This window comes from Dromaius novaehollandiae, chromosome 22, assembly GCF_036370855.1.
Source record: "Dromaius novaehollandiae isolate bDroNov1 chromosome 22, bDroNov1.hap1, whole genome shotgun sequence".
NCBI classification, from domain to species: Eukaryota; Metazoa; Chordata; class Aves; order Casuariiformes; family Dromaiidae; genus Dromaius; species Dromaius novaehollandiae.
In genome coordinates this window covers 5,491,780-5,507,909 of record NC_088119.1, presented here as the reverse complement: position 1 = coordinate 5,507,909, position 16,130 = coordinate 5,491,780, and the positions used below count along the sequence as shown (strand labels likewise).

General features: G+C 48.4%; 1 protein-coding gene across 2 annotated transcripts; it reads right to left on the bottom strand.

Annotated features, from left to right (window-relative positions):
- Positions 1–4,095: 4,095 nt before the first annotated feature.
- Positions 4,096–13,730, bottom strand: LOC112987826 (gametocyte-specific factor 1-like). 2 transcript variants are annotated; one of them, XM_026107897.2, is made up of 7 exons: positions 13,619–13,730; positions 11,630–11,727; positions 9,723–9,849; positions 8,648–8,734; positions 8,123–8,183; positions 7,031–7,121; positions 4,096–4,693 (listed from the first exon to the last, which is right to left on the bottom strand). In XM_026107897.2, exons 1-7 carry the CDS (start codon positions 13,638–13,640, stop codon positions 4,682–4,684), a joined length of 498 nt encoding a protein of 165 aa, XP_025963682.1. In that variant the 5' UTR covers positions 13,641–13,730; the 3' UTR covers positions 4,096–4,681. The 2 variants fall into 2 exon arrangements, with proteins under 2 accessions (XP_025963682.1, XP_025963683.1); XM_026107898.2 differs by lacking the exon at positions 7,031–7,121.
- Between the last annotated feature and the right edge of the window lie 2,400 nt (positions 13,731–16,130).

Sequence of the window (16,130 nt, the reverse complement as noted above, 5' to 3'; positions counted from 1 at the left end):
GACTGAAGAAAAAGATAATGAATAATAAGATATTATGATTGGAGGGGATAGAAGTAATTTAAAAGAAAGATAGTACAGATAAGTTTTAGAGGATGTTTATACTTGCCTAGTAATCTAAGCTTAATCACTAAGTCTCTATATGTGTAATGTTTCCAGATGTTAACCCTATAATGCATGACTATAATTGATATGTATTAAAAATCAACACCTTCTTCAGAGTAAAATGAAAACAATGGTATTGTTACTATAGTAACAATATGGAACACCATAACCGTAGAAGAATTTTTTCTGTGTAAGCTATAACACAGTCCAACCAAAGGTGATGTTACTATATTTTTACAGTAAGATTGTGTTAAGAAAAGATAATGATTTTGATAGTTGCTGCATGGAGGATGCTCCTTTCTCTCCCTCTTTTCCCTTGCCCACAGTCTACTGTGCTGAAGCTTTTCCTTGCCTATCTCTCAAGGCTTGGCAGAGCCAAGGCCCTCCCCAAAACTCCCCCTGGGGTTGCCTCCTCCTCAGTGCTGCTGCCACTGTGCTCTCTCTGCTTTCTTGGGCCAAGATCAGATCCAAAAAAGTGTCAACTCTCCTAGGGCTCCTGATTCTCTTTTCCACAGGGGCCTACTCAGCCACTCATCGCAGGGAGATGTGGTGTCTGCATGCTGGTTTAGTGGGGAGAAGATGGGCCAGACAGGGTTAGCTCATTCTGCTGTAATTGATGCTTTTGCAGTTGTCATCCTCTGTCCCCTGCAAACAAGGACTGCTGCAGTCACAGGTGGACTCCTGGCAGCAATGTGCCCTCTTCCTCCACAGACAAGCATTTGGCTCTTGACTTTTCATCATGCTTGGATATGCATACTGATTTAGGGAGGCAGAGAGGTAAGAGCAAAAAAGAGGGGGAAAGGAGAATAAAAATGGTTGATGGGGGAACCACAGAAACCTCTTCCTGACTGTGGTTTGGTTGTAAAGTTAACATCTAAGGCCAGAAACCGATCTGCCAGAAGAGGGAGACTTTGTGCCACCTTCAGTAATCCTGAGCTCTTTCTGCTGGAAAGCAAAGCTAGGAAGCAGGAGGTGGTTCCCTCGGCAGTTAAAGGAAACATTACACCCGATTGATCAGTGTAACCCTAGAGAGGGTCAAACTGCTGCCACAAAGAGAAGAAAATACCTAGAACATGAGGGCTGTCCTCTCTGGAGAGAGTCCCTGGACAGCCTCTCCATCACCAGCCAGCCCTTCTCCGCCAGCTCTCCTGACCTGAGCTCAGAAGAAGTTGTGACACTGAACTCCAAAGGCAAAACAATACCAGGATCTTGTTCATTTTCCAGGATACATATGGAGCGGCATTTTTGCAGCTAGTGCTTTTCTACTCCACCAGCTAGATCTATTCCCTTCTCCCACCTCCAGCACTTTTGTTTTCTTGAAAACTTCCCCATGATGTAAAGTCTCCCCTCTCCTCTGTTTTTCCCACTCTCTTGCCCGTTTGCAGTGGTTAGGAGCCAATATAATTCAGGACTGTTTAGTTATTGGTAATGATTAGATTACAGGAGTGACTAGTGTTAATGTAATCAGATTCAAAGCTGCTCATTCACAGTAACGGAGACCCCTGCTCCCTCTGAGGGAGGGATGCTGGAGAGATGGACAGTGCTGTTCTCCCAGAGCTCAGCTAGGAAACAGAAATGCATCTACCCCAAATCCACATTAGCTGAAGACAGCACTGAGGAAAAGATCACAGTTACAAACTGATGGGAGGATGAGAGGTAGGGGAGCATGTTTTCCAGGTTTATGCTGATACAGGACATGAACCATGTGTGTGGATACACTGTAATTTCTAATGCATCTCTGTGGGGTCTCCCAGCTGTGGGGAAAGCACAGGGGAGAAGGAGAAAGGGGTGCCACTGGCTGTGACCAGGGATTGCCTGGACTTGTGGGGACTTCTGGAGCCAGCAATAAAAGGCCCCTAGGGACCTAGGCAGTGCAAATTGCTGAGTGCCAGCAAGTCAGACTATAGGAGCCAAGGTCACTCCATCCTGGGCTTGGCTCTGGGAAGATGTAAGGAATGAAGGTAGAGCCCTTCCTTCCCCCAGCAGAGTGAAGTGAAAAATAGATGAAGCTGTGCGAAGCGGGGGTGGAAAGGGGCTGATCCCATTTCCCAGGGCTCTGGAGCTGGGGCCAGGGGTGCGGGGAGGGGGGCGGGGGGGGAAGATGAGGAAGGATGTTCTGCACCCTGCAGATGAGAGCAGCAGGGAAGGCTGGGCCTGGGGGAAGTGGCCCTTCTCACTGGGCCAGCTCCAGGTGTAGCTGGTGGCTAAGTGGAGAGGAGCTGGGCACCCTGGGACCAGACTGTGGAGGTCTGGCCCAGCCAGGATCCAGCAAGCAAGAGCCCCCACACAGCAGGCTGAGCTGACTGGATCACTGCCCTCAGGGAGCACAGAGCTTACCATGGGGAAGCAGTCTGCCGCCCCCCCCCCCCCCCGCCCCGATCCCTGTAGCCTCATGCACCTCACTGTGCTCCAGCGTTTGCATATCCCATGAGTCCTGCCAGTGGGCTGCAGCATGGGGGTGGGGGAGTCCCACAAGACTCAATCCTTCAGCAGGAGTATGCGGCTGTGCAGAAGGAGCCTGTGGCTCTGTGAGCTGTACCAACAGCATGGGCACACCGGACCACCCAGTGGAGCAGCTTGCATGCCAGCGGCTGGGTGTGACTCAGGGTGGGGAGACCCGCCAGACAGCACCCATGCCTGCAGGCATCAGGAGAAAGGACAGGCAGCTCTGGTGTGTCCAGGCTCCACAACACACAGGAATTGATGCCTAAAGGTAGACGCTGCCTCCTCTCCTCCCTCTTGAATCACCAGCCAAAAACTGCAGACAAAACCATTTCTTTCCCACATTTCCGTACGTATTTCTTGTCAGACCAGTCCTGTCACCATAGAGCTGGTAGCTCATAAAAGGCAGAAACTGCCCAGCAGGCAAGGTGTACCCACAGGAGCGCTCAGAGTGAGCTCAACAGTGCCTGCACCACCAGACAACCCGGGCTAGGAGAGAGTCACCCAGACATGCACCCAGAAACGCTCCCTGGCACAATCAAGAGACTGATACCTCTCTAAATCTCACCAGCTTCTCCTGCAAGGGGCACTCCCAGCCACTGGGGAAGGGGGAAAGGCTCCGGCACTGCACAGCCTGCCCTCCACAAGAGGAACTGAGGATTTAACACAAGTGCCTGGGACCACAGGGAGGGCTTCACTCTGCCCCCTTGGAGGAAGTGGCATTTGGCACACTTTTTCACTGAAGTATTCCCTGCCCTGTGGTAAATGCAGAGTAATCAAGAGAGCTTTATCCAAATACCCTAACAATGGATGACACTGGGATTTTAAATACCCGTAAGGCCAGAAAACAGTTGTGTTTTTTTACATCCTTACAGCCAGTTATTCTTGCCTTCCCAAATCATTACATTACTTCACAGGCAATGGCACATGCAGGACATGCATTTGAGAGAGTTGCCTACAAAGATACAGGATTTCAGAGCTCTGTCATGTGCTGGCTGCACATATCCTACGAGACAAACTCGCATCCTGTGGCCCCTCTCCCCTGATCATTGTGGCCGGGGAACCTCTTGGTGTACACAGCCGCAGCCTTCCAGCTCATCTGCTGGCTGTCCTTCCCAGGAAGGCAGGGCTATGGGAGAAGGGTGCTCCCTGGGAGCAGGCGTATCCCAAGCCTGCCCCCTCTGCACTGCAAACAAGTGGGGAGACCTAACACAAGCAGGGAGTTACTGCACCAGGTGCTGCCAGTCTTTCACCAACTGGCATTTAAATGAACTCCTTTACCACATCACAGGGTGATGGGGCACAACTGAGGCATCTATCAGTAAAATTAAAATGTTCTCACCCAAGAATCCTGGAAATAAGTCATTACAACCAAACCAGAAACAATCAAACAGCTGACATTTGCCACTACTTCTTTCACCCAAAGTGACTCAAATCAATCATCTAAAGGTTGGGCAGAGGGCTTACTTAGTACGTATTTACTTATTCAATGAAACAAGTGCATAACACATCACTAAAGCCGTTCTTTAAGAATATAAAATGTGTCCAAGGGGATTCATAGCAATCTTTTTATTCTAAATTGTCATTTTGAACAAGAGCCTTAACAGAATACAACTGCGCATGCTTGTCAACATGTGTGGTTTTGCATTGGTAGTACTACAAATGGTGAAAGTTCAGTTTTTTGAGGAACACACTTTTCAAAATGCCTTTGATGTTAATTTCTTTCTACACAAATGCCAGACGTGTTGTTTCTTAATTCTGTGTGTTTATATATTGAGCTCCCATTTTATACTTTGCATCCATTTTGAGAAAGTAAACCTACTGTTTATTCCAAACATTTCCACAGTCTTAAAGATGTTTTTATAGTAGTTTTAACCATCTTCCCCTGCCACAGGAAAGAACAGGTCTGCTAGAACTCTCAAACATGTTAAAGGGTTGGAAAATTATTCTTTATAAAGGAGAACTACGAAACCCTCATGGAGACTGGACAAGTACTTAAGGGTACTGTTTAAATTCCAGCTGTTTGCTATTATGCATATTGTAAGGAATTCACACAGCATTCCTCATTACTGCACGACATGAAGTTCCATACACCCACATGGCAACAAAGTGGAGGCTCCAAGCTGTGACAGAGTGATCACGGTGCTTTCTAGAAAGAAAACAAAGTGTCTGTAAGTGGCAGTGTAATTTAAAACCCAAACTGTCCGTTTTACATCCCCTAAGTAGGCAATCTTGGATGCTGACAAGATAAAAAGTAAAAAGTACACACAAAGAAAAATGTATTTAGGTTTGGCTGATCCAGAGACATAACTGATTACCATTTGCCCTTATGCAGGGACACAGTGGGATATCTCAGCCTACTCAGAGGTGGCAGAAACTCTCAGAACTTATTGTATGCTTTTCAGGCTGTAACAGGCCCTCAAATATGACTTCACTAGCTACAGATCTTATGACCACAGCTTACTACAGAGAAATTTCTTTGCACCTACCAACCATGTTTTCCCACATTTTCTGTTAAAGGTCCACAGAAATCACTCTAGACACCATGTAATGCTGAAAACAGTAATATGTACTGTCTTTGCAGATGCAGGACACATGCTTATGGTGCAGGGTAGAAATTCCTGGAGGTTACTGTGTTGTGTGGTTCCTAACCTCCATTGAAATGGGGCTACCGATGTTCCTGCTACACCAAGGCCTGAATTCACACAAAGCTACAATTTATACAGGGCATTTCCCCATTCTCCCAGCATACCTGGGATTCTGTGCTTTCCCCTAATTTACAGGAAGCACAATAAGCACAAGACATCATCAGAAAAAGGCTACAACTCTGAAGGAACCTCTTTTGCAAGTGTACACATTTATTTCAAAGCATCAGGCTAAGGGCCAAGATTTTGGGGTGAGTGCAATCCTCCACGCTGCTCTGTTTCCCCGCTGTCGCTTATCCAAGGACCTGAGGTGTACAGAGGTCCTCTCGCTTGTGAGAGCATTATAACTGCCACCATTTCAAGCAATGAATCTGCTGACAGGTACGTACTGCAAAGAGACTGAGAAGCAGAGCTTGGAGCTTGGAACAGGAACCTGATCAGACTCTATGTCCTCTACTTAAAATCATCCTCCCCAATACTTAAACTAATTGCTACTTCAAAAGAGTTCTCTGGCTGCTTCCAAGGGACAGGAACAAACACAACTTTACAGCCAGTTCATCAGTGCTGCCATTGACAAGCAAACCAGCAGATGCTTGCTAGTTCCTTTGTTCTTCCTGTTACTAATCACTGCTGTCTAAGGAGGGGAAGATTTCTGAGTTGGTGCTGTGTAGCTCTACAAAGCCCATTTACTGAAGAGCAGTGACAATAAAGATCACCAAATGGAGGCGAGGTTAACTCATGAAACAAATTTGGCAACCAGGGTTAATTTTACAAATTCAAATGTTGCAAAACAGGGTCATGTGGCAGCAGCCCAGTATACAGAGACCTGCAGTCAGCTCCACTCTCCAACAGCAGCAGCAGCAGCTCTGTGGTCCCAGAAAGACAGAAAAGAGACATTTGGTGCAGGGAGAGAACTGATTTCCATAATAAAGGGAGGCCAGGGTGGGGGTGGGCGGGTGCGGGCGGTGTCGCTAACTCTCCAAACTGTGAAGAGCAGAAGACACATTTTAGCACGTGAAAAGGGGGAAAATACAAGAACTTCCTCCACTCCCCAAAGTCAGAGTGGCCTTTGCTGGAGCAGCACCTGTCACCTCAGGAGCAACACTTACCTACAAGCAATATTTCAGTTTTGTTTAACAGATTGATTGGGCCTGCTACTCTGGCAATTGCACAATTATTGCCTTGTGCAGAAGCTGTGCCTGCAAAGCCCTGCCAATACCAGGTTTAGCTGCTCCAAGTGGGAAACAGTCACTCATGCCTCAAAGCCCCTTTAAGCCTTTGCTTTGCTGCTAGTGTTGAATAATGATGATTTCTGTGATTTCAGTGTCGGACACTCCAGCAAGAGCAGAAGAGAAGCTCTCTCCCTGCCACCTCCCCATGTAGTTTGACAGGTTCTTTTTTTTTCCCCCCTCTTCTCTCCAGGAGTGTCATCTTAAGCAGTGCTAGCTATACCCCTGCTCTGGTTTAGCTGGGTCTGACATTAAGCACAGCTGCACAGAGCAAGAAAATGATCTGGATTAAACGGGGCGGGGGGGGGGGGAGGATAATATGGCTAATTTGGAGGCACTTGTTTACAGACAGTCAAAGTGGTGGGGGAATGGGGCTGCTTCAGTTGTCATCCCTGTAAAGCAGGAAGGAAGAGAAAGCAGACAGAAGATGCTTCAAAGGAAGGATACAGAGGGTGATCCATGCACTCGACTTCCTAGAAAGCTGCTCTCAAGGAGGCACGTATTACATAGTACCTCTCCTGTCTACATAGCGGTGGCCATAAAGCACTGCTGCAGCAGGAGATTTTGGTAGCTGTCACCGTCTACAGAAGTCACAGTGTCAAGGCCACACACCTTACTTACAGCCTTCTCTGGCACGCTGTATGGAGAGGACTCAGGGGCACGTAAACCTGCAGGCAGGTAATCCTTATGTTCCAAGGTGGCACTAGAATGGAAAGACTTCAGTCAGGTCTCCTGACAACCCCCCTTGTTCAAATTGGTGCATTTTACTACAGTATAGAGCAGGGACACAAAGGGAGGGTAGTTTGCTGCTCAAACGCAATAGTATTTAGAAGAGCTACATGCTCCAAAACCACTAGAAAGGTTTTGAAAAAAATGCAGTAAATAAAGCCAGATAACATTGCCTCCTGCCTTACAGGAACAGAGGTGGATAAGGGTACAGCTTGCACAGAACTGCAGAGCGCTCAGCTGTGGGACTGCTGCCACATACATGTTCAGATGAACCTTAAAACACGCTTTGGCAACTCAGGTGCTGTCCTCACACCTCGCTTACAGCCTGCAACAATGATCTGCTGTTGGATCAGTGAGGCCAGCCAAGGCAACCCCACCCAGTCCACAACTGGCCACAAAGCTCCTCATGCCCCCAAACCTAAACTGTGAATACACTTTGCAAAGGGTTAAGGAGGAGATTCCTGTGAACACAGGGCCCTAGGGCCAGCACTCTGCTGCATCCAAGGTGACGGGAGGTCATGAGGAACTGCAGAGAACCAACGCAAGAAATCGTTCAATGCAAGTGCAGTAACTGCTTGGAAAGGCACCAAATGGTGGCAACTGGCCTCATCTCCCAAGTCAGCATAATGGCTCAGCACCTCTCTCCCCTGCATACTGGCAAAGCATCCAGCAGGGACTGAATGAAGGCTACCAGCTGGAAGGATACCCTGCCACATGCAGGCAAGGCACAGAGGAACTGTGTTCTGGCAGGCCTAAGGGCTCCCTCCTCTTGTAAAGAGCAGGCACTGTGAGAAAGAAGGTAACACTGAGCCAGCACCACATGAACATTCACCGTCAATCAAAGCTTCCCTCCTCCCAGCATTCACCCAGCAGTGATGCCAGCCCATGGCCAACCACTGAGGCTGCCTTGGACGCAGGCTACAATATGCAGCTTTGCAAAACACTGTTGTAAGAGATCAGACTCGCATTCCCTACCTCTTTAGGCCATCGTTGGCCATGCCCAGAACAAATGGAGAAGTCAGCTGCTCCCGGGACTCTGCAAAAGGAAACAGACATTGTGGCTCAGAACCAAGCAAGCCCAGCAAGCACCATCACATCAGAGGAGCAGTCCCTTTGCCATATTTCTATCTGCTCAGGAGGAAAGAAAAATGGATCTAATGACGGACAGAAGTGTCTGCTTTGCTGTCATTTAACCAAGGAATATAAAAGTTACTATCTGTTCATTTTCATCATTGCACAGAAGATACAACAGCCTATATGGGAAGGCATAGACACTGGGAAGTGAACCCATGCCAATTATGGCAGGCATGCAGAACAGCTCTCTTAGTTAAGAGCAGCTTTCTAGGCAGGGAAATGCTTGGCTTCAGGAATGACCATAATCAGAGTGTCCTGCAAGGGAGGCCTAGGTGTAGGCATCTCTGGACTCTCACTGTTCCAACTAGAGTTGGAGGACAGGACTGGGGAGGAGGCAGCTCTGTGGCAGGAGTGGAAGTTCCTCACCTGTATCCCAGTCTTCATCGCACGGCGGTGCCTGCCATGTGCTCACAGGATTCATCTGCCTTCTCTGGAAGTCACTGGACTCACTCACTTCAGGGAGAGGGAGAGAACTTGATGACTACAATCAATCCTACCTCAGAAGCATGAAGTGTTTTGGATCAAGCTGTAAACAGCTCTTGGCTTTAGAGAAACCCCACACAATGCAAACAGGTTAGGTTTCCTAACCCCAGGAGCCAGGTGTCGAGATTTACATTCTTCAGGCCTCGTGTGCAGTTGAGTAACTCTGCATGGCTTTTCCAACAAACAGGAAAGGCCTCTGGGGCCTGGGACTCGGAGGCAGAAATCCTTGAGCGCAGAGGAAACCTGCTTCCATGAAGGCAGGCATCACTGCTAGCCTCAGCGCAGCTCTACATCACATGGAAGGCCACCTGCTCTGTACTGCGACAGTAGCTTCACAGGCATTGTAGGGAACAGAAATGACACTCCATAGCATAGAATGCCTTTCTAGGTTTTGCACAGCCCCTCCAGCCACTCTCACTGGGCTGGAGGCTGTGGGACAGATGACCCAAGTCCAACAGTAGAGAAGCCTGGCAGAGGGACTGCCCTATTTCCTGGTGGGCGTGAGCTACCCAGGCTGCCCTGCAGAAGAATAGCTGCAGGGATTTCCAGAGCTTAGGCACCTGCTTGATGGAGACCGACTTTTCACACAGCACCAGTGTCAGGCTGCAACAAAGGGAGAGCAGCTCGAGCAAAAGAGGGGCCCATTTCTAGGGTCACTGAAGCATCCTGGCTCCCGCTAGAGGTACTTCCATAGGCACAGTTGAGGGCACAACCTCTCTATTCAAGGAACCTGCTACCAAAATATGTGCAAAGTGAATGAGAGACATCTGCAGGACTCTCATAAGCCTACCCAACAAACTGAAATGATCACGACTCTCATTTCCCAAGGCTCCTCTGCTGCACAAAACTAGAGACAATATTTGGGTGCCCGTTTTCCAGTTATCCTATGAGCAGTCCTTACAAACGAGACCAGAGTCCCAAGCGTGAACATGTCTCAGAGCATGCGTGGTTCTCTTACCTATATCTTCCTCAATGAACCTTTTGTCATGGCAATTCGATATGTGATCACGCAGGTCAGCTTGAGGCACTAGATGGCGGGCATTGAAGGGGCACGTGGTCAACTCCTTTGCAACTCGAGGGTAGCTCTAGACAAGAGAAACCCCAGAACATGTGCCATATCCACCAAGTTCACTTATCCTTGTCTTTTCTATTGATCAGCAAAAGACTTTTGTGACCTAAATTCCTGATGTTGCTTCAAAGGAGACTTAACAAGGAATGGCAAGACATTGCTCAAACACTACGTGTGCCTGGGGAAACGAACATGCCTGCTCTCTAAAATGCAGCTCCTTGGAAAAATGAACCACCCTTGAATTGATTCAAGGGAAAGGTACCCTCAGCTAAACTCCCTACAATGTGCTGCAATGCTGCCAATACGGTTGCATGGTTTAAAGCACAGATGCAACTCCTTTAAAAATGACAGGGCAGAGATGGCAAGCAAATCTAAACTCTTCAGACATTTTTAAACAAGCAGACACAAAGGCAGAGAAATTCCTTACCCCTTTCTAAAACAACTATGGAGGTGGTTAGCATTGTGTGGCAGGCCTGCATTTTGCAGCACAAAAGAATGGGGAGCTGAGGCAGATGGAAGCCTTTATTGGATCTTGTGCATAAGGTATGCTCACACCCAAAGGGAATTCAATGAACTACCAAGCAAGAAGGCCAAGCTCTGCTCAGACACAACAGGGTTCCCCAGTGCAAATGGCACTTCAGATAACATCTGATGAGACTCTGAGCCCTTCTTCTGTCTATTACAGGAGCTCCCTAGGCAATCCACAGTCTGATGGGTGATCACTATCTCACCTCACCCCCCTAATTAGTTAAGCTTGCCAAACTGGTGATGCATTATGTAAAACATGGACCAAAACAATAGGTCACCATCATTCACTCAGCCCAGATGCACATTCTTGCCACAGTCTGCATGGGACGAACAAGGGGGATATAAGCCCGCTTGAATTCAGGAAGGATATAAGTACACAGTGTTTGGCTCTGCCCACCACTTCCACTTCTATTGCTTATCCTCTTTTTAAATCATTTTTAAACCACTTGTTCCATAAAAAAGAATCAGTTACAAGTACTGATATCAGTACACACACTGCAGAGCTGCACATACAACACTGCTGTAGTATTTTAAAAACATACTGGTAAACTTAAGGGGGAACAACTGGTTTTTAAAAAAGTCTCAGCAAAAACCCAAAGCTCAATCAGACTTCCTTGCTACTTGCAAAGCTTGGTAGCACTTGACAGGTTAAAAACAAGCAAACAAAACCCATTAGGACATCAAGAGAAGACAGAAAGGAAGGCATCCTATTAAATGATTCATATTCGAATTCTGGATAAAAGGTTGAAGTGGGGGAAGGAAGACTCTCCAATGCGTGCTGACACGGGGACCTGCAGTTTCTGTCAGATGTACATTAAATAGTTATTAACAATATAAGAGAAACTGCTAAGCAGCTGCACTTCTGGCACTGAGAAGTAGAGAATTAATTGCAACAGCAAATTACTTCTACTCTGACTACCTTGGAGGAGTGCATGTAACTCAGGCTGCATTCTCTCTCCAAATGAAAGTGGAAACACTTACCTGACCTCTGTGTGAGCTGGAAGAGACCAAAATTTTCTTGCTGACCTAACTATAAAGAATCCGTATCTCTTTTCAGCACAGCCACACTGGTCTCATGTGAATTAACAGGTGCTTGAAGCTATTACTGAATGAACAACAAAAATATATGAAATAAAGGCTAAATGAAGCTATGTGCCACAAAGTTACTCCAGCCAGACAGAAAAGGCAGTAGAAGCAAGAACACACACGTCACACTGACACACACACAACTACCAAGATTCAGTGCCTTGTTCAGCAATTTGGCTTACCTTCCTGCATTTTACAAGGTGATAGGGAAATCGGCGGGCTCTGATTTGATGATGCTTATTATATGGGCATTGCACTAATCTCTCTGGATCGAAAACATCTAGTAGAATAGAAGAACAGAGAGAAAACAAACTAGATAGAAAAATGAGATCTAACAGCATCATTAACACAGTGAAGTGGAAAAAAAAAAAAAAAAAACATACCAGCACATCTGAGCTGTGACCTTAGGGAATTAAACCAGTTGTTTTCAGTTTGAAACCCAACATTTTGCATAAACAGACGAATTCATTTTGAAGGTTAATGTGACTGGGATGCAAGTCCCAGAATACTCAGCAGCATGGAGCACAATAACTCTTGAAGTTACCATGTTAGCTAGGTGACCAGAGTTACTCAAAATGAATGAGCATGGCAGTACTCTTCCAACTATCTTACTATCTAGAAAAGCATCAGCAAAATGACAACACATGCACCAAGGCCCTCAGGAGCACTGCCAGTCTAAACAGAATCTTTTTCAACCAAAAGCTAATTTTGCTGGAGAAAGGATGCCAGACAAATCAGTTTCATTTCCGAGGAAGCAGTATGCCTAACATGGTGCACTTCTAAGTAAAGTTTTCAAAAGTCTTCCTATTATTTAGGAGCTGAGGAGCTACTAGAATTTCTAAAAGATCTGGGAATGCAGGCATCGAACTAGGAAGCGGCAGGACAGCCTGCATGAGTGCTTTTATAATTTGTTTTAAAATAAACATTTCCATACTGTTAGCAAAGAAAAGGGTAGCAGCCATGAAGAAGCAAAGGTCCCCTCTGTTGCCTGTGAGTCTCTGCTGTGCGCACGAGGGAGTTGACCCAGACTTCTTCCGTTTTTCCTGTCCTGCCACTCCTTTTGCACAGGCTTTTGGTGCACTTAGGATCTGATTACACAGTAGCTTAAATGGGTCTACGCAGGGGCTGCTGCTGTCTAATCTCTCCTCTGCCCTCACATCTTCTCTCTTACACATGCATTGGTGCTCAGTTGTCTCAACAGCCAGTTCAGGGATCCATACCCACCTAAAGGCTGACAGCTAGTTAAGATACTGTTCCACAAGTCACACTAAGCTGACTTAATGCTCCAGGTAACTAAGAAGAAGGTCCTAATCCTGCTTTCCATCCTAAGTGTGCAATGCTGCTGCTGTCAGCTCTGCCACCTGCCAGCACACCCCACCTCCCTTCAACCGATTTAGGTCATTCGAACAGCTGAAAATGAAAGACTCCTTCCTCATTAGGAAGCATAACAAGCTTTGTTCTGGCTCAGCTGCCCATGAAAGAGCAACCAGGGGTGGTTTTGCTCTCTGAACTGGCTCAACATAAGATCAAAGGAAGAGCGTTACCAGTATGAGGAAGGGGGTGAGGATGAGCACCTGAGGGAGAGGAAAGGCAACCTCACCACAGCACACAGGACAGCAATCAGAGGGATCACAGCAGCTGGCTCAATCAGAAAACAGATGCAATCATCACAGGGAGCAAAGCCTCTAGGCCACTACAGCAACACCACAGGCAAATGGGATCCCAGGACCTATAAGCAATATTGCATGCAAACAAAGCCACAACAATTCTAACAATTTACGTCAGAAGCTAGCCGAGACAACAACTGTAGGAGGTAACGAGGCTTCATCAAATTAAGTCACTTTATTCCGATGCTTCCCAGACGCCAGACCCCATCAAGCACACCTGGTACGGTAACCAAGCACAGCGTTCACCTGGCTGAAATAATCAACAAGTCACTGGAGCCTTTGTGGCTCAGCCGCAGAGGGAACGCAGGCAGGGCCGGGCCTACAAGGACCTCAAACACCCTCGTGCCAGCTCAGGGAGGAGGTTGCACCGGGGTGCCCGCGCCTCGTCCTGCCACATCTGCCTCCCAACGGCAACGACAGCCCCGGGAAGGAGGGGTGCGGGGCCCTTCCCAGCACCCAGCGGCGGCCGCTTTCCCCTCGCGGTCCCCTCACCCCGAGCCTCACCGAAGTCATCCTCCACCTCCATCGCGGGGCGTCGACGCCACAGGCGCCAGAGGAGGCCGCGGTCGGGGCCTGCTCTCCCCGCGCGGGCGGCCGCGTGCACTGAGGTGCCCGCACGCCTGCGCGGGCCGTTTCCTAGCAACCGCCCCCCCCCCCGCGTGAGGCCCTCCCTCCCGTGTTGGGGCGGCGGTTGCCTAGGTAACCAGGCTGGTTGGGCCCCGCCCCTCATCTTGGGGCCGTGCTTTTGCCCCTCCTTCGGGGCGCCATCTTTTCCAGCGCTGCCAGAGAGGCGGGTATCGCCCCCCCACCCTAAGCACACCTTGCGATGGGCTGGGTAATGCCGGGGCCCTGCCTGCCACTGGCACCTGAAACGGGGACCTAAAATGTACGGGGAGAGCATGTCTTTGCTCTGCAAGTCTTGCAGGAGGCTCACATTGAGAGGGAGCCAGGCAGGTGGCTGAGGGCAGGGCGAAGCTGGGCAGCCCTGGTGGGCCCGACTTAACTGCAGCACTGTGGCAGGGCCCTTCCCAGCCACCTGAAGCAAGGCGGCTTGGTTGTCCCGCTCGTTTCTGCTCCCACACGTCTCCTAGCTCAAAGGCTCTGAAGAAGGGTCCAGCCTCGAGTTCAGGCAGATGTTTCACACCCTGCTTTTGAGGGTTTATTCTCTGTGACATGTTAGAATTCAATGAAACACAAAGCAGGAAAAAAGAAACCTGACATTTTATTTTCTGTTAGTATCATAGAGCCCTGCTGCTCTGCATGTGGAGAGCTTCCCTTCCCTGCATCTCTGAGTTCAAAAACACTCTATTTTACCTCATGACTCTCTCGTTTTTCAGCCAAAATACAATGTTCCATGGATGTACAGATGCAAAGGGAGATTCTTTTTTTTAAGCAGAGGACTAAAGCTGCAGGAGCTGGGGATCTGCAAACAGCCACTCACGTCCTTTCAGCCACAGGATGGGAGTGCGGTCCACTGGTTAGAGCACAGCATCAGTCTGATTACTGGTTCCTGAGGGCCTGGATCAAGAACCGAGCCTTACGCTTGCCTGTGCTGCTGTGGAGCCAGACAGGAGTGCTCTGCAGGGAGTGCAGAGAGTCTCAGCCCGGGGAAGAAGATGGCAGGTTACAGGGAGTGTGAGCTCCCTTGGGTCGGGGATGTGCTTAGCTCTGTAGTGGGATCCCTACCCTGATATTACGTAGTGTGCTTTGGGGAGGAGGGGAAAGAAACCTGAACAGCTAGAAGAGGAAGAGCTGTGTTTTCTGGAGCAGCATGGTCTTACCTCTTTCTTCCAGTCCCCTCACCTCCCAGGAGAAGAAGAGAATCAATACCTGCAACTTCCTGCTCTCTGGAGCTCAGTGCAGACCACAGTCATGCTGCACCAATCCACAAGCCTGGCCAGCATTACAGCCAACATTTTCTTACACAACTTGCCTTGCATTGGTATGTCCTCCTGTACATCCCTGCTCCATCTAGACTGATTTCCTCTTTCAAAGGAACATATTTCCTCAGCAGTGAGACAGGCAAGGGATGGGATGATGGAACACAAAATCACAGACTCACCGAATAGTTGAGGTTGGAAGGGACTTCTGGAGATCATCTAGTCCAACTCACCTACTCAAGCCAGAGCAGTGTGCCAAGGAGCATGTTCAGTTGGGTTTTGAATATCTCCAAGGATGGAGACTCCACAACCTCTCTTGGCAATCTATTCCAGTGTTCAGTGACCCTTACAGTGAACAAATACTTCCTTATGTTCAGATGCAATTTTCTGTGTTTCAGTTTGTGCCCATTGCTTTTCATACTGTCACTGGGCACCACTGAGAAGAGTCTGGCCCCATCTTTACACCCTCCCATCAGGTGTTTATAAATATTGATAAGATCCCCCTGAGCCTTCTCCAGGTTAAACTGTCCCAGCTCTCTCAGCCTCTCCTCATATGAGAGATGCGCCGATCCCATAACCATCTCTGTGGCTCTTTGCTTGGACTTGCTCCAGTAGGTCCATGTCTTTCTTGTACTGGGGAATTCAGAACTAGACACAGTACTCCAGAGGTAGCATTACCAGTGCTGAGAAAAGGGGAAAGATCACCTACCTTGACCTCCTGGAAACATCATTTCTAATGTAGCCCAGGATGCCTTTGGCCTTCTTTGCCATGAGGGCGTGTTGCTGGTTCATGTTCAACTTGTTGTCCACCAGCACCCCAAAGTCCTTCTCTGCAAAGGTGCTTTCCAGCTTGTTGGCCCCCAGTCTGTACTGGTGCATGGGGTTGCTCCTCCCCAGGTGCAGGACTTGGCATTTCCCTTTGTTGAACTTCATGACATTGCTGTCTGCCCGTTACCCAGTCTGTCGAGGTCCCTCTCAATGGCAACACGACTCTCTCTTAGTTACTAACTGGGCTCGAATCAGCTGTGACACCTCCTCGTGGTCCTGCTGGATACCCCTACCGGGGGAACTAAGGGCACAGCTGTCCCAGGTGTGATGGTGGCGACTAGTAGTTGCCTCCGCCCTGTCGAAGTATC